The 25,275-nt window shown below is 44.2% G+C and overlaps 1 protein-coding gene across 4 annotated transcripts in view; it reads right to left on the bottom strand.

Moving 5' to 3' along the window:
- THOC7 (THO complex subunit 7) overlaps positions 1-25,275 on the bottom strand; it is a 112,007-nt gene that overhangs the window by 76,814 nt on the left and 9,918 nt on the right. For 2 of the 4 annotated variants that reach the window (XM_069206516.1, XM_069206517.1), the window contains exon 2: positions 20,614-20,684. In XM_069206516.1, the coding sequence (XP_069062617.1) occupies positions 20,614-20,654 (41 nt within the window). In that variant the 5' untranslated portion in view covers positions 20,655-20,684. Of the gene's footprint in view, positions 1-20,566; positions 20,685-25,275 lie in introns of all 4 variants that reach the window. The other 2 variants (XM_069206515.1, XM_069206514.1) reach the window with 1 other exon arrangement.

The raw sequence follows: 25,275 nt of genomic DNA, 5'->3' as shown, positions 1-25,275 counted from the left end.
GCGTGTCCTGCCAGGGGATGAACCCGAAGGCCTTGAAGGAGAGAGGGGCTAAGCTCTTCTAGGCAAAAGCTAAGAAGGAGCATAAGGGTCATCGAAGATCTAAGGCGAGAGACTCTTCTTCACATAAGTCCTCGAGGTCACATAAGAAGTGGTGCCGGCACAATTCTCATCGCCATGGGAAGTCAGTCCAATGGTCACTCTTCAGCCTCAGTCCACAGGTCTTTGAGTCCCCGGCGAGTCCTCCGGTTCACTTTTCTCCTGTGTCAACTCAGGAGCCGTTGGCACAAGCTTCGGATTCGGTTCAAGTGCCTCAGGACGAGCACAGGTTTCCTGCCTTCCCGACTCCGGGAGCGGATCCAGCAGTGTTCCTTAATGCTATGTTTAGCATTTTCAACAGAGCTATGGCCCCTGCTGGTGCATCGGCTGGCCCACAGGTCCATTAGCTTTCACGCTGGGTTCGCTGGCGCCGCACAAACAGGCCCCATTTGTACCCTTCTATCCAGCTGAAGGTGCTGCTTCGGCGCCGATGATGTCGTCACCCCAGCCGGATGGGTCCAGATCGGGAAGCAGTGTCTCTCCACACACTCCTCCGCCGGAGGGTCCATCTGCTTTAAAACCAGCGTTGTCGGCTAATTCTCTGTCGACGCCGCGGTTGGATGCCAGACTTAGGTCAAGAAGGAGGGCCTTGAGGCTCTTGGAGGAGCAGGAATATCGGCAACAGCTGTTGGAGGAAGGGGAAATTCCTGAGCCTATGGGTGAATTTCAGGGCCTGGACACTGCAAGGGGCCTAGATACATCCCCTGAGTTGGATCTTCATCCCCTGGCAAATTCACAGAGGAGGCAGCATCTTATCACAGTGTGAAAAGAAAGGCTGCTGAATTCTTGGAACTTCCTTTACCAGCTTCGAGGTAAAGATGAATATCCTGACTGAGGTGTTGCATCATTCCTCTATGTCTGCGGAGCCCCTACTCCCTTTTAATGATGCCCTTACTGAGCCCATTCTAGACATTTGGAGGAAACCTGTCACAACTCCAGTAGTTTCCAGGATTGTGGCTAGGAGGTACAGAGTTGCTCCAGGTGATCCACATTTCTTGTCTCAGCATCCAACACCTGAGAGCTTGGTAGTGCAAGCCTCTTGTTCTGCCCAGTCTACACCTGGTTCGTTCCCTGCTACTCCATCAGACAGAGTCTAAGCGAATGGAGCAAACAGCAAAGAAGGGGTTCTCCTCGTGCAGAATGGCCTTGAAGTCTGTCAATGCTACCTGTGCTGGGGAGGTAAATTCATGCCCTGGTGGACATGGCAAGAGCTTTGGTGCCAAGCTTGCCTCAGGATGTGCAGGGGCAGTTTGATGAACTCCTGTTGGACACTGAAGCGGCGACCAAGCAGGTTATGCAGTCTGGTTTGGATACGTCAGATTCAGTTGCCAGGGCAATGGGCACTTCGGTGGCGACCAGGAGGCTTGCATGGCTCAGGTCTTCAGGCCTTTCCACAGATGCTCATACAACTTTGTTGGACCTTCCGTTTGATGGCGAGAAGTTCTTTGGATCCAAGGCAGACTCAGCTTTGGATCATTTTAAAGACAGCAGGGCTACTGCAAAGTCCTTGGGACTCCAGGCTTCAGCGTCCACACCCTTTATATCTTTTAGGAGGTTCACGGGGTTTGGCCGTGGGTCCTCTTTTCGTGGGAGGCTACAGTCCAGCATGCAGCAATCTGCCAACCCTCTCTATGGGTCTTATAGAGGGTGGGGGAGGGTTAGAACATGAGGAGCCACTCAGCAGTCTCCAGTCTCATCATCTTCCCCTGGGGGAACCCATCAAGGGAAGCAGCCATAGTTTTCTCTTCATCTTGCATCATACTTCTCCCGAAGGAGGAAGGATATTTCATTTTCTCCGCGAGTGGGAGTTCATCACATCAGACTCTTGGGTGCTGAGTATTGTGGGGAAAGGTTATGCCCTTCCTTTTCGGGAGTTCCCCCTCTCATCCCTCCCCGTCATTCGTTTTGCACGGAAGGTGATCTCCTGTTGCTTCAGCGGGAGGTGCAAGTCCTTTTGTTAAAGGGTGCAGTGGGGTTGGTTCCAGAGCAGGAAAAGGGTCAGGGATGCTATTCGAGGTATTTCCTGATTCCCAAGAAGGTTGGTCGATTGAAGCCTATCCTGGACCTGAGGATTTTGAATTGGTTCCTCAAACAGGAAAAATTAAAAATGCTGACTCTGGCACAGGTGCTTCTGGCGTTGAACAAGGAAGACTGGATGGTGTCTGTCGACTTCCAGGATGTTTATTTTCAAATCCTCATTCTAAAGTCACACAGGAAGTATCTCCAGTTTGTGGTAGGGTCACAACACTACCAGTTTGCGGTCTTTCCTTTTGGTCTTACTTCCGCACCTTGAGTCTTCACGAAGGAGATGGCGGTGGTTGCAGCGGACCTCAGAAGGAAGGGAGTATCTGTATTCCCTTGCCTGGACGATTGGCTGATTAAAGCCGGGTCCCCAGAGCTTGTGCTGCATCACTTGCAAATTACAACACAGTTGTTGTGCAACCTGGGCTTTATGGGAAATGTGCCCAGGTCTCACCTGGAGCCCTTTCAGCACCTCCTGTTCATAGGGGCAGTACTGGATACAACATTGAATCAGGCCTACCCACCGCCTCAGAGGATTCAGGACATTCAGGCATTGATTCCAATGTTTCAAAAGGGAGTGGCTGTTTGGGTCCTCAAGGTCCTATGTCTGCTTGGTCTAATCTCTTCTTGCATTCTGGTTGTCACTCATGCACGTTGGCACATGAGGGCTCTCCAGTGGTGCCTCCGCAAGCAGTGGTTTCAAAACAAAGGGGATATCGAGGAGTTGTTCACGATCTCCAGAAACACTGCAGTGGATCTACGATGGTGGACTGTGGACGGCAACTTTTCCCAAGGAAGGATGTTTTGCCTCCCACCTCCGCTGGCCACGACATAACGGATGCTTCCCCTCTGGGGTGGGGAGCTCATCTAGAGGACCTGGAGATCAAAGGTCTTTGGTTTCCAGTAAAACAGATGTTTCACATCAATCTGTTAGAACTGCGGGTAATACGTCTGGCTCTTAAGGTCTTCCTCCTGTCGATTTGCAGTCCGTCAGTACAAGTCTTGACAGACAACACTACCGCAATGGGGTACATCAACAAGCAGGGGGGAATAGGGTTGTATCCTCTCTGCAGAGAGACTCTGCGGCTCCGGTCCTGGGCACAGCACCATTGAATTTGCATAGTTGCAAACCAATTGATTGGAGTTCTCAACGTGGGTGCGGACAGTCTCAGTTGGCATTTCTTGGCCGATCACGAGTGGCGTCTCCATCCAGACCTGGTTCTTCATATCTTCCGGATGTGGGGATTTCCACAGATAGAGCTGTTTGCCACTCAAGAGAACGTACACTGCCCGTCGTTCTGCAGCCTCCAGTATCCAGTGCAGGGAGCATTGGAGGACGCGTTTCAAATGTCTTGGTGCGACCAGTTGCTTTACGCATTTCCTCTGCTTCTGAGGAACATTCGACAGGATCGGGCTCGTCATTTTAATAGCCCCGGATTGGCCAAGAAGGGTGTGGTACACAGACCTTCACCAACTCTCACTGTACCCTCCACACAGTCTCCATCACAGGGCAGACCTCCTCTCGCAGGGGCAGGTTCAACACCCCCAACTCCAGAGCCTACACCTACATGCCTGGGGATTGAACAGGGCAATCGGAGTTCCTTTTCTCTCCCTCCAGAAGTGGTGGATGTTATCTTATCAGCCAGACAACAGTCCACCAAGACTGTCTATGCTAACAGATGGGCAAAATTTGTTGCTTGGTGTGGAGAGAGACAAATTGATCTCTTAAAAGCCCATTTGTCTGACGTTTTGCTTTTTGCCCTTTCTTTGGCACAGAAGGGATGTGCAGTTGCGACTGTGAAGGGTTATTTATCAGCGCTGTCAGCCTTTCTGTGCCTTCCTGATCAGCCTTCCTGAAGTCCCCTATAATATTTAGATTCCAGAAAGGTTTGACTAACAAGTTTCCTCCCACTCTGTCATGCCTCAGTGGGATTTGAATTTGGTTCTGACTTTCTTGATGTGTTCACCGTTTGAGCCTATGCATTCTTGCCCTTTGAAGCTTTTAGTTTTAAAAACAGTTTTCTTAACGGCTATCACGTCAGCTAGACGTGAGAGTGAGCTTCAGGCTCTTAGTGTGAAACCTCCTTTTACAGCCTTTTATGCTGACAAGGTGGTGCTGAGAACCAGGACGGCTTCCCTTCGTAAAGTGGTCAATCCCTTTCATATGGGCCAGTCTATAGCACTCTCATCCTTTTACCCTCCTCCTCATCCATCAAAGGATGAGGAAAGACTTAATCGCTTGGATCCAAAAAGGGCTAGGAGTTTCTACAGTGAGAGGACAAGAGATTTTAGAGTTTATGATCAATTCTTCGTTGGATATGTGGGCAAGATTGGGGCACAAGAGAACTCTTTCCAGGTGGGTCATTCTTTGTATAAAGATTTGTTATTCACTGGCAAAGAAGGTTCCTCCTGAAGGTATTCGGGCCCATTCTACCAGGGCTAAGTCTGCTACTTCGGCCTTGGCGAGAGGTGTCCCAGTTGCTGAAATTTGTAAGGCCGCAACTTGGGCTTCCCTCTACACTTTCGCAAAGCATTATTGCTTAGACTCGGAAGTTAGGAGGGACAGCCATTTTGCGCGTTCTGTTTTGCAGAATTTCTTGGTTTGACCGGTCAGGCACCCACCTCCGAGTGTGGGACTGCTTTGGGATTCTATTCATAAGATGAGGAATCCACTGGTAGCTGTATCCATCAGAAGAACAAGTTACTTACCTTCGGTAACGCTTTTTCTGGTGGATACAGTAGCTACCTGTGGATTCCTCACAGTCCCACACGCCTCCCCGTTGCCTGTCTGGTCATACCAAGACTTTTTATTATAAATGTATATACGTTTTTGGTGTTTTTATATAAACAAATATTGTGGTTTATATTTGTATTTGGATTGGTATATATTGTTCTTGTGAAGTCGGTATTCACCTGTCCGCCTCAAAGGCATGTAAAAAATGGTGAAACTGACATCAGCACGTCGGCAAGGACTTGTTATTGTCACAATGGCGTCAGACTGATTCGTGTGGGGAGCCGTGCAATTGTGAAGTCCTCATCGACGTGAAGAGCTAGGAAGAAAATTTCCATTGAATGCTGGCGCATTGGGAGAATTCATAAGGTGAGGAATCCACAGGTAGCTACTGTATCCACCAGAAAAAGTGTTACAGAAGGTAAGTAACTTGTTCTTCACTGTACAATTACGCTGGACCTTTTGATCTGTGTGTGTTGTGGTAATTTAAAGAACTAGCATTGCCAATATGAATTTATCTTCACCACAACCCTTTATGGTAAGGGAGGGGCAGATCAACAATTTAAAATGGGAGGAGTGTAAGGATTATTTCATCTATTATATTCAGACATTTGAAGATATGTTACCTGAAAAGAAAAAAATATATAGTTGCATTGCCTTGCCGCGGAGGTTAGGTTTGTAGGTATACAACTGTACAGAGTAGAAGCCCCTTTCGGGGGGGGGGGGAGGGGGTAAAGGGGATGTTTTTAAGATAGCATTATCAGATTTGGATGCATATTTTGCACCTACTGTTTGTAAAGCAATTGAATGTTACAACTTTTACCACAGGAATCAGGTTCCCAATGAGAGAATCGAGGACTATGTATCTGCATTAAGGAAACTGGCGTTATCCTGCAAGGTTGGGGGTTTGGAGGATGAACTGTTACAAGATTAAGTAATTATGCACTGTAATAATCCTATCTTGCAGGACAGATGGTGGGTGCATGGGGAATCCAGTTTGCCAGACGTCAATACCATTATTACCAAATAGGAACTCACAACTAGATGTGCTAAAGACACTGTGTCCTCTGATAAAAAAAAAATAAGGTGGGGATGAGGTTGTAAAAATTGTCAAAAAAGCATATACAAAAGACGTTCAGGAGAACTTGAAAAAAGATAAGAGCAAGGGAAGAAAAATGTCAAATTTAAGGACAGAGAATTTGAAGGGTAAACGTTACAGATGCACCACTCCAGCTCTGGGACAAAAGCGTGCCAAGTGTGGCATTGAGGGCCACAAATTTAAGTGTGATAAATGTGTAGTGGAAGAGTGTAAAGAAGACAACCAATCTTGTTCTGTTGTAGACAACCCACAGTTGTTGTGTGTACAAGACAGTTTGATGTGTGTAGGAGTAAGTAGAAAGAAGCCCATTTGCAAAGTGGTGGCTGGGGGAATTCAGGCGGCGTTATTGGCTGACTCTTGTTCCCCATATACTAACAGCAACAAGGAAACTTGAATCAATTTGTTACGGGACAGAATTGGTAGGAATTAAATGAACCAGACATTCACCACAGAGCTTTATGGGATAAATTTTTGATATTTTGGGATTTCACAAATTAGAATTTGTGTTCAAAGGCTGGGAAGCAGAGTGCAAACTGTATGTTGCAGTTTCTGGTCCCTGTGTTCTGGGCTGGTGGGATCAGGGAGAACTGAGCAATGAGCTTGACCCTAACAGCCAAAATCATGTTTTGATAGTGAGCAATGATAGAAAGATGAGGAGCAAAGGGGTCAGCAAACTCCCTACAGGTTTTACACGCAAAGTGAGTGAACTGAAAGGTTTTACCCATAAAGATAATTCTTAAAGAAGATGCACGCCCTTGCATACACAAGTTGAGGAGGATACCTGCGAGTGCGAGAGATGAGGTTGGTTGTGAACTTAATAAGCTGGCCGAAAATGGTGCAATACAGCAAGTCAAATCTCCAGATTGGGTGGCTCCTATGGTCGCAGTAAGCAAGCCAAATATACACATCCGCCTCTGTGTGGATCTGAGACAACTGAATAAAAACATGTTCCCATTATCCAGAGTTAATGTACTATTATCTACAACCAAGGTCATGAGGTAGTTTCTAGAATGGACCTGACATCTGCATACCACCAGGTACCTTTACACCACAATAGTAGACACCTCACAGCGTTCATAACTCCCATAGGTTGTTTCCAGTTTAGGAGAGTTCCATTTGGGTTGGCTTTGGCTGCAGCCATGTTCCAACGCCTCATGCACAAGTTGTTTTAGAACAGGGAACGGGTCATTTTCTCCTTAAGATGACATTTTAATCAAGGGAAAAGATAAGAAGGAACATTACACAGAAATACATGAAGTCCTAAGAACACTAGAACAGTATGGGTTGACAGCTGAAGAATCTAGATGTAAGTTTGCAGTAAACATGGTTCTGTATCTGGGGCATGAGATCAGCTCAAGTGGCAATAAACTCAAGACAGGTTTGGTGAATCCATAAGGAAGGCCCCTGTTCCTCAGAACAAGGATGAAGTGGAATCCTTTTTAGGACTAACAGGGTTTTACTCCAAATTTATGTACACATTTTCCTGGAAAATGTACCATATTAGACAACTGTTAAAAAAATAAAAAAAAGTAGTACATTTATTATAGACAGCGGAGTGCCGGAATAGTTTTGAGGGCATTAACAAAGACATCTGCAAAGCACCTGCACTCTAGGGATTTGATTCTAGTTGTAAAAGCTTCATTACCAATAATGCAAGTAGTTAGGGGCAGTCTTATCCCAGTTACAGAAGAATGGAAATGAATGTGTGGTAGCTGTGGTGCTCACTTAACAAGGCTTATGTAAGGTTTCTCTAAGAATAAGCAGGATGTCTATGCATTTACTTGATTGCGTATCAAGTACAGTATGTTCTAGGTGCACGCAACAGAACATCAGATTTTCTTAGTAGGTTACCCTTACCCCCATCAGGGATGTACCTAAAAATGAGTGGGATGAAGACAACGTGGCAATGGTGTTTGCAGAGGAGTTGCAGAGTATTGGACAGGAAGAAGGGTCTAATTCGCTTGCACAAGATATTATTTGGAGCACTGTCATGGAATTTGTTAAGGATGGTTGGCCTGAGAAGTGCCTCTTGAGGAATGAGTTAGTTCCCTTCTGGGAGATAAGAGTGGAACTGTCAGTAGAAAAGGAATTTTTATTAGGAGGGGACAAACTCGTTCCACCCAAAGTGTTGAGAGAGAAAGTGGTCAATCTGTGCCATGAAGGCCCCCTTGGTATAGTTAAGACTAAGAGTAACGTAAAGCAATCTTACTCGTGGTCAGGTGTAGACAGAGAAAAAGACGAAGCAGTTGGAGATTGTATCAAGTGCACTTATTCGGATAAGTCCATGGTTACATTTAAACCACCATTGCAACCCACAGAATTACCACAAATGCCATGGGAAAGGGTTGGAGTTGGCATCTTTGATCCAGTGCAAGACAAGAAAGGTGTGTCTAAACTTATTTCAGTTCTGGTGGACCATTTTTCTAAATGGCCAGAGTTCAAGGTGATACATAAAGTGGGTTCTGAAGCTGTGGTAGACTTCTTAGAGGAAGTATTTTGCCATGAGGGACTACCTAAAATTGTAGTTTCTTATAATGGTGGAGAATTCATTTCTGTTGGATTTAGTAGAGTTGCAAAAAAAAAATTAAAAAAAAATACACAAGTTCATGCGTAAGACTACTTCCCTATTCCACCCCCAGGGCAATGGTAAAGTTTAGTGCTTCAACAGAGTAATTAAGGGTACTATACGACTAACAGCAATCCCATGGATTAGGAGGGTGAATTGAGGAAGATGGTGTTCTACTTTGCTTCAAACTAAGAGGGAATGTGGCTAAAGAATGCAGCACTCAGTCTGAGTAATGAATTTATTAAGGCACTTCCAGACTTCAAATATGATTATACAAAAATATTAACATGAACTTTTAATTAGAGTGCAGCAAAACATGTGCAGCTACTAAAATACTCACAACAGCTGAATAATAATAATCAGAGAAAATGCAATATATCAACAAAGAATATGCAATATATATATATATATATATATATATATATATTATATATATATATATATATGGAAAATGTCACTTACCCAGTGTACATCTGTTCGTGGCATGAGACGCTGCAGATTCACATGCTGTGCATTATCCTGCCATCTAGTGTTGGGCTCGGAGTGTTACAAGTTGTTTTTCTTCGAAGAAGTCTTTTCGAGTCACGAGACCGAGGGACTCCTCCCTTTCGGCTCCATTGCGCATGGGCGTCGACTCCATCTTAGATTGTTTTCCCCGCAGAGGGTGAGGTAGAAGTTGTGTATATAGTAAAGGTGCCCACGCAATGGAGTAAGTATGTATGTACATAATGTGTATAAAACTAGTAAGTATTTACAAAATTTACAAATGTACAGGTTTTATGCAACTTATAACGGCTACAGGCTCCCGGGGAGGCGGGAGGGCGCATGTGAATCTGCAGCATCTCATGCCACGAACAGATGTACACTGGGTAAGTGACATTTTCCGTTCGATGGAATGTGTAGCTGCAGATACACATGCTGTGCATAGACTAGTAAGCAGTAATCTCCCCAAAAGCGGTGGCTTAGCCTGTAGGAGTTGAAGTTGTCTGAAATAATATTCGTAATACAGCCTGTCCTACTGTGGCTTGTTGTGTTGTTAACACATCTACACAGTAATGTTTTGTGAATTTATGAGGCGTAGACCATGTGGTTGCTTTACAGATTTCTGTCATAGGTATATTTCCTAGAAAAGCCATTGTGGCACCTTTCTTTCTAGTGGAGTGCGCCTTTGGCGCAATAGGTAGATCTCTTTTTGCTTTGATATAGCAGGTCTGAATACATTTCAATATCCATCTGGCAATGCTTTGTTTGGATATTGGATTTCCTGCATGAGGTTTTTGGAAGGCTACAAACAATTGTTTTGTTTTGCGAAACAGTTTTGTTCTATCAATGTAATACATTAGTGCTCTTTTAATGTCTAATGTATGTAAGGCTCTTTCGGCTACTGAGTCTGGTTGTGGAAAAAAGACTGGGAGTTCCGCTGTTTGGTTTAGGTGGAACGGTGATATAACTTTTGGTAAGAATTTGGGATTTGTACGGAGTACCACTTTATGTTTATGTATTTGTATAAAGGGATCTTGTATAGTAAATGCTTGTATTTCACTTACTCTTCTAAGTGATGTGATAGCTATTAGGAAGGCTACCTTCCAAGTTAAGTATTGCATCTCACAAGAGTGCATGGGTTCAAATGGTGGTCCCATGAGTCGTGTTAATACAATATTGAGGTTCCACGAGGGGACTGGTGGTGTTCTCGGGGGTATGATTCTTTTTAAACCCTCCATAAATGCTTTGATGACTGGGATTCTAAAAAATTATGTTGAATGTGTAATCTGCAGATAGGCAGATATTGCTGTGAGATGTATTTTAATTGAAGAAAATGCAAGTTTAGATTTTTGTAAGTGTAAAAAGTAGCTTACAATGTTTTTAGCGGAAGCATGTAGTGGTTGAATTTGATTATTATGGCAGTAATAAACAAATCTTTTCCATTTGTTTGCATAACAATGTCTTGTAGTAAGTTTTCTAGCTTGTTTAATGACCTCCATACATTCTTGTGTAAGGTCTAAATGTCCAAATTCTAAGACTTCAGGAGCCAGATTGCTACATTGAGCGATGCTGGGTTCGGGTGTCTGATATGTTGTTTTTGTTGAGTTAACAGATCTGGTCTGTTTGGTAGTTTGATATGAGGTACTACTGACCGGTCTAGTAGTGTTGTGTACCACGGTTGGCGAGCCCAGGTTGGTGCTATTAGTATTAGTTTGAGTTTGTTTTGACTCAATTTGTTTACCAGATAAGGAAGGAGTGGGAGAGGGGGAAAAGCGTAAGTAAATATCCCTGACCAACTCATCCATAACGCATTGCCCCTGGACTGAGGGTGTGGATACCTGGACGCGAAGTCTTGGCATTTTGTGTTTTCTTTTGTTGCGAATAGGTCTATTCCTGGTGTCCCCCAGCGTAGAAAGTAAGTTTGTAGTATCTGGGGATGAATTTCCCATTCGTGTGTTTGTTGGTGAGCTCGACTGAGAGTGTCGGCCAACTGGTTTTGAATCCCTGGGATGTATTGTGCTATTAGGCGACTGTGATTGTGAATCGTCCAATGCCACATTTTTTGTGCTAAGAGACACAGTTGTGATGAGTGTGTCCCTCCTTGTTTGTTTAGGTAATACATTGTTGTCATGTTGTCTGTTTTGACAAGAATGTGTTTGTGGGCTATTAGTGGTTGAAAAGCTTTCAATGCTAGAAACACTGCTAAAAGTTCTAAATGATTTATATGCAGTTGTTTTTGTTGAACATCCCATTGTCCCTGTATACTGTGCTGCTTGAGGTGTGCTCCCCACCCCATCATGGAAGCATCTGTTGTGATCACATGTTGAGGTACTGGGTCTTGGAATGGCCGCCCTTGGTTTAAATTTATAGGATTCCACCATTGAAGCGAGAAGTGTGTCTGGCGGTCTATCAACACTAGATTTTGAAGTTGACCCTGTGCTTGTGTCCATTGTGTTGCTAGGCACTGTTGTAGGGGCCGCATGTGTAGTCTTGCGTTTGGGACAATGGCTATGCATGAAGACATCATGCCTAGAAGTTTCATGACAAACCTCACTTGGTAGTGGTGGTTTGGGTACATGTTTAATATTACGTTTTGGAATGCTTGTACTCTTTGTGGACTTGGAGTGGCAATCACTTTTTGTGTGTCGAGTGTTGCTCCCAAGTATTGTTGTATTTGACAAGGTTGTAGATGTGATTTTTGGTAGTTTAGAGAGAACCCTAGTTTGTGTAGGGTTTCTATGACATATTGTGTGTGTAGAAGACATTGTTGTTGAGCGCTGGTTTTTATTAACCAATCATCCAAGTAAGGGACTACGTGCATGTGCTGTCTCCTGATGTGAGCGGCTACTACTACTGCAAGGCATTTTGTGAATACCCTTGGGGCTGTTGTTATCCCGAATGGTAACACTTTGAATTGGTAATGCACTCCTTGGATTACAAATCTTAAGTATTTCCTGTGGGAAGGATGTATAGGTATGTGGAAATATGCATCCTTGAGATCTAATGTTGACATGTAGTCTTGTTTTTTGAGCAAGGGAATCACGTCTTGAAGTGTTACCATGTGAAAGTGATCTGATTTGATGTAAAGATTCAGTGTTCTGAGGTCTAATATGGGTCTCAGTGTTTTGTCTTTCTTTGGAATTAGGAAATACAAGGAGTAGACACCTGTTCCTTTTTGATGACTGGTTACTAGTTCTATTGCTTGTTTTTGTAACAGGGCTTGGACTTCTAGTTGTAACAGGTATAAGTGTTGTTTGGACATATTGTGTGCCCTTGGAGGCACATTTGGTGGCAATTGTAGGAATTCTATGCAATAACCATGTTGGATAATGGCTAGGACCCATGCGTCCATAGTTATGTTTTCCCAGATGTGGAAATATGCGGTGAGTCTCCCCCCCACTGGTGTTGAGTGGTGGGGGTTTGTGACATTGAAGTCACTGTTTGGTTTGTGGGGTTTTTGGGCTCTGGAATTTCCCTCTTGTTTTGGGGAATTGTCCACCCCTATATGTTCCTCGAAAACCTCCTCTCTGATACTGGCCCTGATATGTGGGTCTAACTTGAGAGGTTGAGGGCTCTGTGGTTTGGGAACGAAACCCCCCTCTAAAGTGCGGCTTTTTAAAAGTGCCTCTGCTCTGTGGGGAGTAGAGCGCGCCCATGGCTTTGGCCGTGTCCGTGTCTTTTTTGAGTTTTTCTATTGCCGTATCCACCGCCGGCCCAAACAATTGTTCTTGGTTGAACGGCATATTCAGCACAGCCTGCTGGATTTCTGGCTTAAATCCGGAACCATGCGTGCCTACGAATGGTTACTGCAGTGTTCACTGTCCTTGCCGCCGTGTCTGCGGAGTCCATAGCCGACCTTATTTGGTTGTTCGAAATAGTTTGACCTTCCTCAACAACCTGTTGGGCACGTTTTTGGTACTCTTTGGGAAGGTGCTGAATGAGATGTTGCATTTCATCCCAATGTGCCCTGTCGTATCGAGCCAGTAGAGCCTGAGAATTGGCAATCCGCCATTGATTGGCTGCCTGTGCTGCTACCCTCTTGCCTGCTGCATCGAATTTCCGACTTTCTTTGTCGGGCGGTGGTGCGTCTCCTGAGGATTGGGAGTTTGCCCTCTTTCGGGCTGCTCCCACTACCACCGAATCAGGAGTTAATTGTTGTGTGATAAACACAGGGTCCGTTGGGGGAGGTTTATATTTCTTCTCCACCCTAGGCGTGATGGCTCTGCCTTTTACTGGGTCCTGTAACACTTGGCGTGTTTTAACATGCCTGGCAGCATTGGTAAACTTTGGTATGCGCTGTGGGTGGATGACAAGGTATTAAACAAAAAGTCATCCTCTATGGGCTCTGCATGCATTGCTACATTATGGAATGTAGCTGCCCTTGAAACCACCTGCATATATGCAGTGCTGTCCTCAGGTGGTGACGGCCTTGCCGGGTAGCAATCGGGACTATTGTCTGAGACCGGTGCATCATACAAGTCCCATGCATCCGGGTCATCTTGTGACATCCCTGTGTGTGTCGTGACTGCATCATTGGGGGTGTTGCTACCGTGGACAGGTGTGGCGAATGCAATGGAGATTGCTGTGGCAAGAACCTTGGTGGTGTTTTGTCTTTAGCCACTTTTGCTTTTGGCTGCAGTTCCGTCTCCTGGAATGCTAGCTTTCGCTTTATTTTTAGTGGAGGAAGAGTTTGGATTTTCCCTGTGTCCTTCTGTATGTGCAGCCTCCTCTGGGTATGGTCTGGCTCTCCCTTGCCCCAGTTCTTGTTCAAATCTGTGCTCTTGCAACTGACTTGAAAGGCCTTGCTCTTCTGTATAGGAGCCTGGTTTTGGCTCCGAGGCTGCATGTTTCGGCACCGAAGCTTTTTGTATAGTCTTTTTCGGCTCCGAGGAAACCTTCCTGATTTTAGGGGTGCCGAACTCTCGGTGCCGAGATTTTTCGGAGCCGGTATCTCGACCGGATTCAGATGTCTTCGGCTGCTGGGAGGCCTTTTTCGGTGCCGATGTTTGGTCACTGTGTTTTCGGGTTAAGCCATGGCCTGTTGGCGGTGGCATCCCCTTGGCCTTTATTATCTCTGAGTGAGTTTTTGCCGGGGCTGGTCTACTCACAGTTGGTTGCTGCGTCTTCGGCTGCTCACTTTCGGACTCGTCCGAGTCCGAATCTCGAATAGAGAACCTCTCCTCCTCCTCGACGTCAATCTGCTCGGCCGGCGTCGACGCCATCTGGAGTCTTCGAGCTCTTCGATCTCGCAGTGTTTTCTTGGATCGAAATGCCCGACAGGCCTCGCAAGTATCCTCCCTGTGTTCTGGAGATAAACACAGGTTACAGACCAAGTGTTGGTCTGTATAAGGATACCTTGCGTGGCAATTGGGGCAGAAGCGGAAGGGGGTCCGGTCCATGAGGTTTGAAGATGGATGCGGTCGGGCCGACCAGGCCCCGCTGGAGAGTGGAAGACCCGAAGGTCCGCCGGAACGCTTCTTTCTCCGGTGTCGATGTGCTAACACTAAACCGGTACCGAGCGCGAACAATACCGTCAAATTTTCCGATAACTAACTAACTTTCCCGAATCGAATTACGGAGTGAAGAGGAACACGTCCGAACCCAATGGCGGAAAGAAAACAATCTAAGATGGAGTCGACGCCCATGCGCAATGGAGCCGAAAGGGAGGAGTCCCTCGGTCTCGTGACTCGAAAAGACTTCTTCGAAGAAAAACAACTTGTAACACTCCAAGCCCAACACTAGATGGCAGGATAATGCACAGCATGTGTACCTGCAGCTACACATGCCATCGAACATATATATATATTTATGCATGCACACAGTAAAGCTATATAATTAAGAATTACAAATGCATCACCAAAGGTATCAAATCCAACATCATCCGTGTCTTATGCCAATGTCAAGCTGTGGAACCTGGGACAGCTGAGACAGGAGGAATTTCCCCAATGGGAGTCTGATTTCCTTAGCAATGCATCCACCCTCAGGAATGAGATATTTCTGCCTCAGTGCCAAGCTTCCTCACCTTATATACTTTAAACAAACTTAAAAGGAAGTTCTAGTAACCCCCTCCCTTCGAGTAAATTATAAAATTCAAGCGCTGGCTGTATTGGGTCAGTGCTGAAAAACACGCCAAGAGATTGGCCAGATCCCAAGATGTATTTCCAAGACCGAGCCGTACAAAATGGAGTCAGGGGTCAAGATGGAATCGATGATTAAATACAGATAGCATTACAGACGGCTGGAGCATAAACCATTAACAAATGTGAAGCGACTGAACACAGCCCTTTTTATCATCACAAAACCTACAAATCGAGAGAGAAGTTGTTGCTAACGAGGACAAGCCAGAATGACAGGGAATGTCATATTCAGAAAACAACTAAGTCGGGCAGAGTGTGTATGAAACCCAAACGATTTAATGATTTTGAGTTGAATGAACGTAGTAAATTACTTTTCAACATGTATGCAACGAGTGATTGTGATTCCGCACTCTTATCGAGTGTTGCAATGTTTTATTAATTTTCTGTTATTTGTTGTATTTCCTTTATTGTTTACAAATTTAAAGTTGGGAGTAATGATTATTTTGTTATATTTTAGGGGGGAGGATGTGTTACGACTAGATATTGTTTTAGCTTGTTAGAGCTCATGCAATGAGTAGCTCGTGGATAAAACGAGCATGTAAGCTTGTGGGTAGCATGTGTTGTGCTAACTGAGAGAATGTTGGGGACATTCTGGAGAAGAAAAGTTGAGGGAGAGGTCTGCCTATGAGCTCTTCCAAAAGTGAGTTGCTAGTGTGAAGGGTTCCAAGATCAGAATAAACCTATGGAATCTACACAACATGTTTTGTGGTGGCTGAACACAAGAGATATCACCAACCTGCCTAAAGTAGTCTAGAATATCCAGAGACGGATGAACAGAATACCTGTAAGACTATGCCTCATTACAGGAAGTTTTGTCTCTTTCTCCCACTCCACCACCCATATTTAAAACTGAATAACACCCATTGCTGAAGTAGGCATTTCGCCATAGTTTACAATGAATAAACACAATTAAGAATCTGGCTAAGGTGGCACAGAATCGACTAGGACTATTGAAAAATATCAAACACATCATACCAGGATTGAGCTATGAACTAATTATCCAAGTACTAGCACTAACCAAGCTTGATTCGTCCCAAAATCAATTGGCTCTCAAAGCTGATCGCCGACATCAGCCACTGTAATACTGCCACAATGATGCAGGAATCCAGGTATTCTCCACACTTCAGCCAATTCAATATGCGGCAGCCCATATTCTGCTGCTCTGTGTAAATGCAAATCAAATCCTCCAGCCTCTCTAATTTACTGACTGAGTTAGAAAAAGTCTCATTTAGGACTCTTCTGCCAACCCACAGCATCTTCAATATAGCCTCTTATTTTTCTCTCGCTCCTGACAAAAAAAAAAAAAAAAAGTCAGTTGACATTATTCACCCTCCGATCTGGACATGTCCCCACCGTCTGGATTCCTTTCCTCCAGAGAGATGAAGCCGAGGGCAGATCGCTTAGAGTCAAAGTAGCTAAAAAGAACTCACTCTCCCGACACACCACATGTAAACCAACCCTCTCAAACACAGGGTAACACAAATTACGTTGCTCTCTGCAACAGAGGTTCTCAGCTAGGGTCAGGTACAAATCTAATTTCTACAGCACCATAAAACCTTAGCGGCCACACGCTTAAGTAATAAGGTTGAAAGAAATAAAACATTTAATTTCTTTCAATGCGCTTTCTGGCAGAACAAACAGAGAAAAGGGATGAGGGAATGTTGGTGCCACATATGTGATTATTTTCTGCTATCCACATTTGTCTTTGTGCAAGTAGTTAGTTGTTAATGTGCCAAGAAGGAAGCTTCTAATACTGAAAATATGTTTTTCCCTATAGCTGAGTGATTAGCATTTAATCAATTCTAATTCTTAACATAAAACACCATAACAAAGAATTATACAGTGGTGATGCTGTACATTAGCAGGGTTTATGCTTAACTGTTACCTGTCTTACTATACTGGATAGTTGAGACAGAAATTACACCAGTCAGCTTCTTAAGCTGGAATGGGCCACATCAGAGCTGGACAAGTTCTGTATGTAGACTTCTGTACTAAACTTTGTTACCTCCTTACCCTCTACTCGATTCAGATTATAAATTAATATATGAAAGGTAAACAGCAGAGTCAGTCCCATAATGAATTCAACTGATTTCAATTTCAACTGGATTGGTGGTGACCTAGCTTAGAAATTGCTACCACAGAATTCTGATGACAGCTGCATTAGTGGCCAATACCGAAAAAAGGCTAATGCAAATATGCCTACCTCTCCTTTTTTGCAGATCAATCAAGCAGTTTTTGTAAAGCACGGTTTCTCACCTGTGAGGGTCTCAAGGCGCTGCGGGGGAGGGGTGCACGTCTTGAGGTTCTTCCTGAAGGTGGTGACAGATTGGCTTTGTCTGAGGTATAGGGGTAGGTTGTTCCAGCTCTTTGCCACGGTGTAGGTGAAGGATCGTCCTCCGGCTGTGTTTTTTCAAATGCGAGAGATAGTGTCCAGAGCCAGAGGAGCAGAGGGATCTGGAGGGCTAGTCCAACGTTATGTATAGCTTTGTACATGTGGGTGAGTAACTTGAAGATGATTCATTTTTCTATCTGGAGCCAGTGGAGGGTTCTCAGGTGCTGGGAGATATGTTCTTGGCATGGGAGGTTAAGGACAAGTCCGGCGGAGGCGGCGTTCTGGATGAGTTGCTGCTTTTTGATGTTTCTCGTCGAGGTGCCGGCGTAGAGAACGTTGCAATAGTCAAGCTTGCTTGTGCCTAAGTCATGGGTGACTGTCCTGCAGCAGTCTGCTGAGATCCATTTGAAAGTTTTCTGGAGTTTGCGGAGGGTGTGCCAGCAGGAGGAGGTGACTGAATTTAGCTGTTGAGTCATAGATAGGGAGGTGTCAAGGATGATGCCTAGGTTGCGGGCGTGCTCAGTTGGTGAAGGCGGGGTGCTGAGAGAAGTGGGCCACCAGGAGTCTTCCCATGCTGAAGGGGCATTTCCAAAAATACCAGTCACAACATAAACATCCAAATGGTTTCCCAGGCCCCACACAAACACTTAACCACTGCTAATTCTCTTACGTATTCTTTCCCAGTTCCTTGCCACAAACCAAAAAATGCAACTAAGGGCAGAACTGTATTGTCTTGTTTGCCAATGCAAAAGTCTACCGGTACAGGCTGCCAGTTTACATGGCCAAGTCTCCCCTACTTGAAGATTGTCTGCTTTTGGAGTGCAAGACGCAAGTTGAGGAGCCAACTCATGGTTGAAATTTGCCTTTGCCATGAAAAAAAACATAGAAAGAAGCTTATGCTTATAAACCAGATATTGCTGTTTTACTTATTTTTCTCTTTTTTGGAAAACATTCACATGGACATTGCGCTTGTGGCTAAGTCCTTTCTAACATTAACTTTAATAGTTAAAAACTGCTTCAGGTTAGTGTTAAAAACATATTTTGAGATGTTGTGCCAATATGCATAGATTTCTAAGCTCAGAGTCTGGAAGAAAAAAATAAAACAACAGAAACAGCTTTAAAAATCAACGAGATATTCAGTTCATGTGCAGATTTTAAGGACAGTTGAGCCTCAGAATAGATTCTATTACATTTAAAGAGCAACTGTATGCACAGAATCAATAGGTTATCTGCTCTTCCATGGACACTAACCCAGCTAATATGTTTTCCTGCGCTGACAATCAGAGAAGGTAAAAATAAAGGAATAGGTCTATTTCAACAGCTGAACATCTGTGTCTTATAATATCTGGGTACTTTGAAATAATTATACTCTAACTCAGAACTGACAATCAGTCCATCACCAGACCCATGCTTGATGGGAATGTGGAAATATAAACACATTACTGGAGGAGGGTCGTAACTGATGGCCTAGAGAATGGGAAAAAACCTGGACCGACGCACCAGAGGGCTAGATTAAAGAAGGCTCTATACAGCAATGCCAAAAAATATTGTGTTTCAGCACCTACAACTAGTGCAAACTCAAGACCTAGAAACGTGGTTTAATGTACTTACTAGATTTCAGCAGGACTATGCGCACGTGTATTCTGGATACAGTAAGTGCAAGACAGTAGAGCCAGTAAAACCACGGTACACAACATCGTCAGAATAAAAAGTGGACAAAATGACTGTATTCAATTGTGGCACCAGGATAGGAAAATGAGAACTGTACAGGGCCGGCTTTAGCACTGGTGGCACCCAGTGCGGCAGTCTTTTTTGGCACTCCCCCACCCCATGACCACCTCCTCCGATTCCCTCACTACCATCCTGCCAATAGGCCCCTCATCTCTCCATAGCCCCCTTTTACATACATTCGGTTTAAAGCGCTTGCAAAGGCTGGATTTACTAATCCACTCAGCTATCCACATAAAATATAGTTCTGTTCTTTGCAGCAGGCACTTTAACCCTCTGTGCTACTTTATGGTGAGTCAAAACTGTCGGACAAACCTCCAATCTCTATCTCGCAGGAACATTAATCACAAGAGGTATCTTGTCATTTTAATGGCTTCCTGAAGGCTGGAGTCATAAGGAACTTTTCAGCAGGTGCTTTTAAATCTCAAGTTATTGCTACACACATCACCTCCCTGAGTTCAGCCCCCCCCCCCCCCAATCCAGACCAGCACCCAGTGTGGCCACACCACCTTAAAGCCGGCCCTGGAACTATAGAAGGGTATGTCGCAGTCGCCCATGCTAGGGAAAAAAGGTCTTTAAAATAGCACTGATTTGGCAAAGGGAAAATACTATGATTCTGACTCTGTGAACCATATTAGTAAAAGAAGCTCTGTCAAAATCCATACTGAGGCTTCAATGGGGTAAGTATGATAGCTCTATTGTTACTGTAAATAATAAATATTGTAATAATAAAAACAAGAAGAGAAAAAAAAGAAGACAATCTTTAGATCATAGAATGTGTGCTCCAGAAATAGTTCATACCCTTTTGGTCAGCTAAAAAAAGCTTATCATGAAAAAGAAAAGATAATAATATTACTACTAATACTGTGAAGTCCTTTGCACTTCGCATCCTCACGATTAGGTGCAGCTGGATCACCAATGTGTGAAAGTTATCTTAAGTACCAGATGCAGAGATTAATGTGTGACAGTTTCAATTTCCTAAAGCGTCTTTTTCGTTTTTAATTCTGACCACCCTGTAAAATCTATCTTGGCAATGCATATTCCAATAGTAACTTCAGGTCAAGTACACAGCAATCCTGCATGAAAAAACTCATAGTGCGTTTGCCTTCTATAACTACCTCATAATGTAAACTTTCCAGCTCAGCCTGAAAGAACAATTGAGCCTAGGCATTTCAGACTGTGCAAAAAACAAAAACCTAACGTATCAAAGGTGGAAGGGGTAAATACAGAAATGAATACATGAAATAAGGGACAGACACTGCACATTAGGAAAAAAATCTGGTTGCCAAGTAGGGTCTGAAATGTCGATTTCCAGGATTTTGTGAATTAGATTAACAAAAAAATCACATGAAACAAAAGTCTATTCGAATACCCTTCTTCGTGTGATCCAGAATGGCACCATTTGATGAAAGATTTTACCAAGAGGTTGATTCGGCGATCGTCTCCGGCTCCGTCACCATCTATTAAGAGCCGTTTACGAATTACTTCATCTAGAATGACATAAGAAAGTAGGCCAAATTCAGCACAAGCTTCTTGGGGAGGAATACAACACATTAGTAGTTGATGAATAGAGTTTCACATTTCATTTAGCTGAATAATATTTTAACACACGTCAATCAAGAAAGAAAAACTAATTTGGCTGCATCACAATCCAATAAATAAAAAAAAAACAGACTATCTAGGCACCGTAATTTTTACATAAAGGCAACTCTTCATCAATGAAAGACCTCCAAGTAAACTATTTTGAAAACGAAGAGGCGGTGAAAATAAAAGATAAAGACATGTTAAGAGAAATAATGAACTTATAAAGCAGTGAGATTATTCTGTGTGACGGACAGTCCAAAAAAGACCCTTTCATTCACAAATAAAAATCAAACATCTTATGGAAAAATAAGTGTTAGGTAATAACTGCACAGGTACAATTAACGTGTGTTACAGACCTCCACAAACAAAGAATTGCAAGTAGTGATAAAAAAAGATCCAAGCAGAAATTACAAATTTATCAGTAAAGATCTTCCAAACACAGGTATTGAACGAGAATGTTTTTTGCAAATACTAAGTGTATCACTGTTCATGCCCAATTTCAATTTTGTAAATGATCAAAATCATTGTTCTCTCTATTACTGTGGCACGTGAGCCCCAACAGTCTTTAGTTGATAGTGGTCTGTCAACGGAAGACTGACCAGGGCAACACTTTTCAGGACCACCTCAACAGCCTAGGCTAGGTTGACGCTATACAATCACCACAGACCTACTTCTCCATTTGTGACAACAAGTGCCATACATTTAATATCAAAAGGCTCCAATTGCCTCCCAAACCACTAACGTGTGAAGGAGAAAACGAAATTGTGGTCTTTCCAACATATATTAGAGTCTAGTAGGTAATCTGCTTTTGCTAGCAGAAGAGTAAGGGTCTGAGCATATTTTAAATGTACTTGCAAAAATTGAGAAACTAAAGGCCTGGCTCTTCTCTAAACAATGATGAAGAATCACACCAACCAATGGATAAATGATGTTGTCAACAAGGAAAGTACCAAAATCGGAAGCGTTTGGACAACCCCCTCAGACGAAGAAGAAGCTATCTCAAAGAGTAATAGGTTGGCTTACACCTCTCTCTCACTCTACTTCATCCCATCCATCAGTAAATGAAGCTAGATGGTCGAAGCATCATAAGAAAAGCATTCCACTTTTCACCACAGATGATAACAAATACACTTTCCACACAGGTCACATCCTTAACAAGTTCTTACAACCAAACACAATAATAAATTACATAATTATCAAGTACATGTGTCTTAACACATGCATTTTCGCCCAACAACTTGCCTCAGTACAGCAACCTACGCCACGATAAGAGCACCACGGATGACACCAACAAAACGCCAACACAGTAAACTCTGTATTTTAACATTTTTCCTATAGTGTAGTGCGCTACACGTATGTTAATGCACTTCGGCACTTGACAGGGTTTTGAAGTGCCATACATAAGCAAGTAAATACAAGACACATTTAAAATCTTCAAGCTCCAGCTTTGAAGACCTCACAAAGCAGGATAGCTGGAATGTGTAGCAACCAATTTATAGATTCCTGCAGTTTTACAGGCTCTCATAACTACCCAGAACGTAACCTATTAAAACAGCTACATTAACTTCCAAAGCGATGTCCCAAATATAATGCACGTCTAATTTAGGGATAAATATGTAAGGAAGCAAAACGGTAAAAACTCAAGGACAATACTGATTTAACTTTTGATTTATGCAACATAACCAAATATGTCATACTGTAGTCCCATAAGTGCATTGTTATCCAGTTCGGGATGTGTTGGTGGTTACCATGGAACAACCAATCTCCTGTTCAAGAAGGGCAACGCCAAGCAGAAGACAAGAAAGGAAAATCTCTGAAACACAGTGCCTGAATTTGCTCTTAAAAATAAAAAAAATTGGCTCCATTAATACACCCAAACACAAAAGAAAAGCGAGGTGGCAGAAAAGGCAGCAGTGGAAACGGTCAATCTGAGACCTCAGATAGCCACAGGCTAGCATATTAACAGATCCAACGCATCTAAATGCATGTAAACCGCATTCCAGCACACGTTGATAGCTGCTACATAACATATGTGGCTATTTGTAGTCGCCAATTAACTGAAATATTTCTTCATGAATTACAACTAAAACCAATACCATATGTTATTTCATCCATATATTTAACAACTGCGGCACTGTCAAAAACTGATGCAGAGCTTTCTTATACGTGTAAAGATCCAAATGGTGAGCAACTCCATAAAGTTGCTAAAGCACAAAGAACTCTCAACCGGACCAGCAGAAAATATGTAGAGCCTTAGGTTGTAAGTCCAATGACGGATACCTGCACATGAAACCAGCAACATTATTTTGTGACTGCATTCTCACGTCAGATGAGCACAATCAAGGGAAAAAGTCTTGCTCCTACCCGCAGCCTACTAGAAATCTACCTTTTCACCCTTCAAACCCATGGGGAACAGGATACGGGGGTTGTTTGCTTGGATATTATATGTGTCATCTTACCCTTCAGGTTGCTCTACACAGTGGTTGACACATTTTTTCACCACAGTATAGCTTCTCTCCAATTCCATCTTTTGGGAGTGAGAGTTAGCCAGAGCTGCTTTATGTTCAGACTTTGCATATTCACAAAGGGGTCTAGCTGGACCCACAGCATGTGTAAACTATCTTGACCTATGGGGTGCAGCGGTAAATTCTGAAACAAACATACTTTTCCCTGATTACCTTACACACACCAGCAAAAATAATTAGAAACTAAGAAAATGTGTAACAGGCCAATCAATCAATCCGAATTTGTAAAGCGCAACAATGTCAACCTACGGCTATCTGGGCGCTGTGTCTCTGTCGAAGAGCCAGGTCTTGAGTCTCTTTTTGAAGTCTGCCAGCAATGGGGCTGTATGGAGCAGGAGGGGAAGGTCGTTCCAGGTCTTAGCAGCGATGCAGGAGAAGGAGCGACCACTGCTGCGGCTGAGACGGATGCAGGGAGTGTGAAAGGCGAGTAAAGAGGAGCGCAGTGTCTAGAGGGTTGGTGGAAGTAGGCAGGTCGTAAAGGGCTCTGTACGTGCGTTAGATCTTGAACTGGCATCTCTTCTGGATGGGGAGCAAGTGCATGTCTCTCAGGTGGGGGGGATGTGGGTTCGTTTGGGGAGGTCCAGGATGAGTCTGGCTGCAGGATTCTGTATGGTCTGGAGTCTTCTGAGGAGATAGGTGGAGATGCCGGCTTAGAGAGTGTTGCTGTAGTCAAGGCGGCTGGTGACGAGGGCCTGAGTGACGGTCTTTCTGGTGTTGGTTAGGGTCCATCTGAAGAGTCTGCGGAGCATGTGAAGTGTGTGGAAGCAGGTGGAGACGACTGCGTTGTTTTGTCGTTTCGTGGTCAGTTGGCTGTCGAGGATGATGCCGAGGTTGTGTGCACGGTCGGTTGGAGTGGGTGTTGGTCCGAGTTCTGCAGGCCACCAGCTGTGGTCCCATGTGGAGGTGTTCTTCCCGAAGATCAGTACTCCGTTTTGTCAGTGTTGAGCAAGAGGCAGTTGTGTGTCATTCATTCGCCTAAGCTAATCATGGCATTGCAGAAGTTGCTTTTAGCATTGGAGAGGTCCTCGGTGAGCAAGAAGATCAGTTGAGTGTTGTCTGTGAAGGAGATTATGTTGAGCCCGTGGGATCTGACAATGTCTGCGAGGGGGGTCATGCAGATGCTAAACAGGGTGGGGCTGAAAGATTATCCTGGTGGTACACCACATATGATATCTTTTGGTGCAAAGGTGAAGGGAGGCAGTCGGATGCTCTGTGTGTGTCCTGTGAGGAAGGTGAACCACTTGAGGGCATCTTGCTCTACGCCTATGTTGTAGAGTCTGTTGATGGAGGTTCTATGGCAGACTGTGTCAGACGCAGTGGAGAGATTGAGAAGGGTTAGGGCCACAGTTTCTTCACAGTCGAGGAGTGTTCAGATGTGGTCTGCGGCAGCAATCACAGGGGTGTCCGTGCTATGGTTTGCAAGGAATCCGGACTGTGAGGTGTCCAGTAGGTGGTTCTGTTCCAGGAATTTGGTGAGCTGCAGGTTGATGGCTTTCTCGAGTACTTTGGCCAAGAAGGGTAGCTGGGAGATCGGATGATGATTTTTGAGGTTGCTGAGGTCGGCGGAGGCTTTCTTTAGGAGGGGTCTGATGTCTGCATGTTTACATTTCTCTGGGAAGGTAGCTGTGAAGATTGAGGTGTTGAGGATGCTGGTGAGTTGCTTGCTAACAGGGTTCGGCGCAAGGTTGTAAAGTTGGTGGGGGCAGGGGTTAGTGGGCGCCCCAGAGTGGATGGAGGACACAGTGGCTGAGGTGGTCAGGGCGGTGAGAGGAGACCAGATAGTAATGGTTTGGCTGGTGTTCGCTGGTTGGTTAAGCTCGATGGGGTTGCGGGTGGTGGGTTGGAGGTTGACATTTTTGTAGATGTTGGTAATCTTGCTGTGGAAGTAGTCTGAGAGGGTGTTGCTAAGTTCTTGGAAGGGGTGGATGATAGTCTCTATGGATGTCGGGTTGGAGAATTCATTGACTATTTT

The sequence above is a fragment of the Pleurodeles waltl genome, chromosome 9 (genome assembly GCF_031143425.1).
Source record: "Pleurodeles waltl isolate 20211129_DDA chromosome 9, aPleWal1.hap1.20221129, whole genome shotgun sequence".
NCBI lineage: Eukaryota > Metazoa > Chordata > Amphibia > Caudata > Salamandridae > Pleurodeles > Pleurodeles waltl.
Note: the sequence above shows the minus strand (reverse complement) of the source record. Positions and strands in the feature narration are given on the sequence as shown.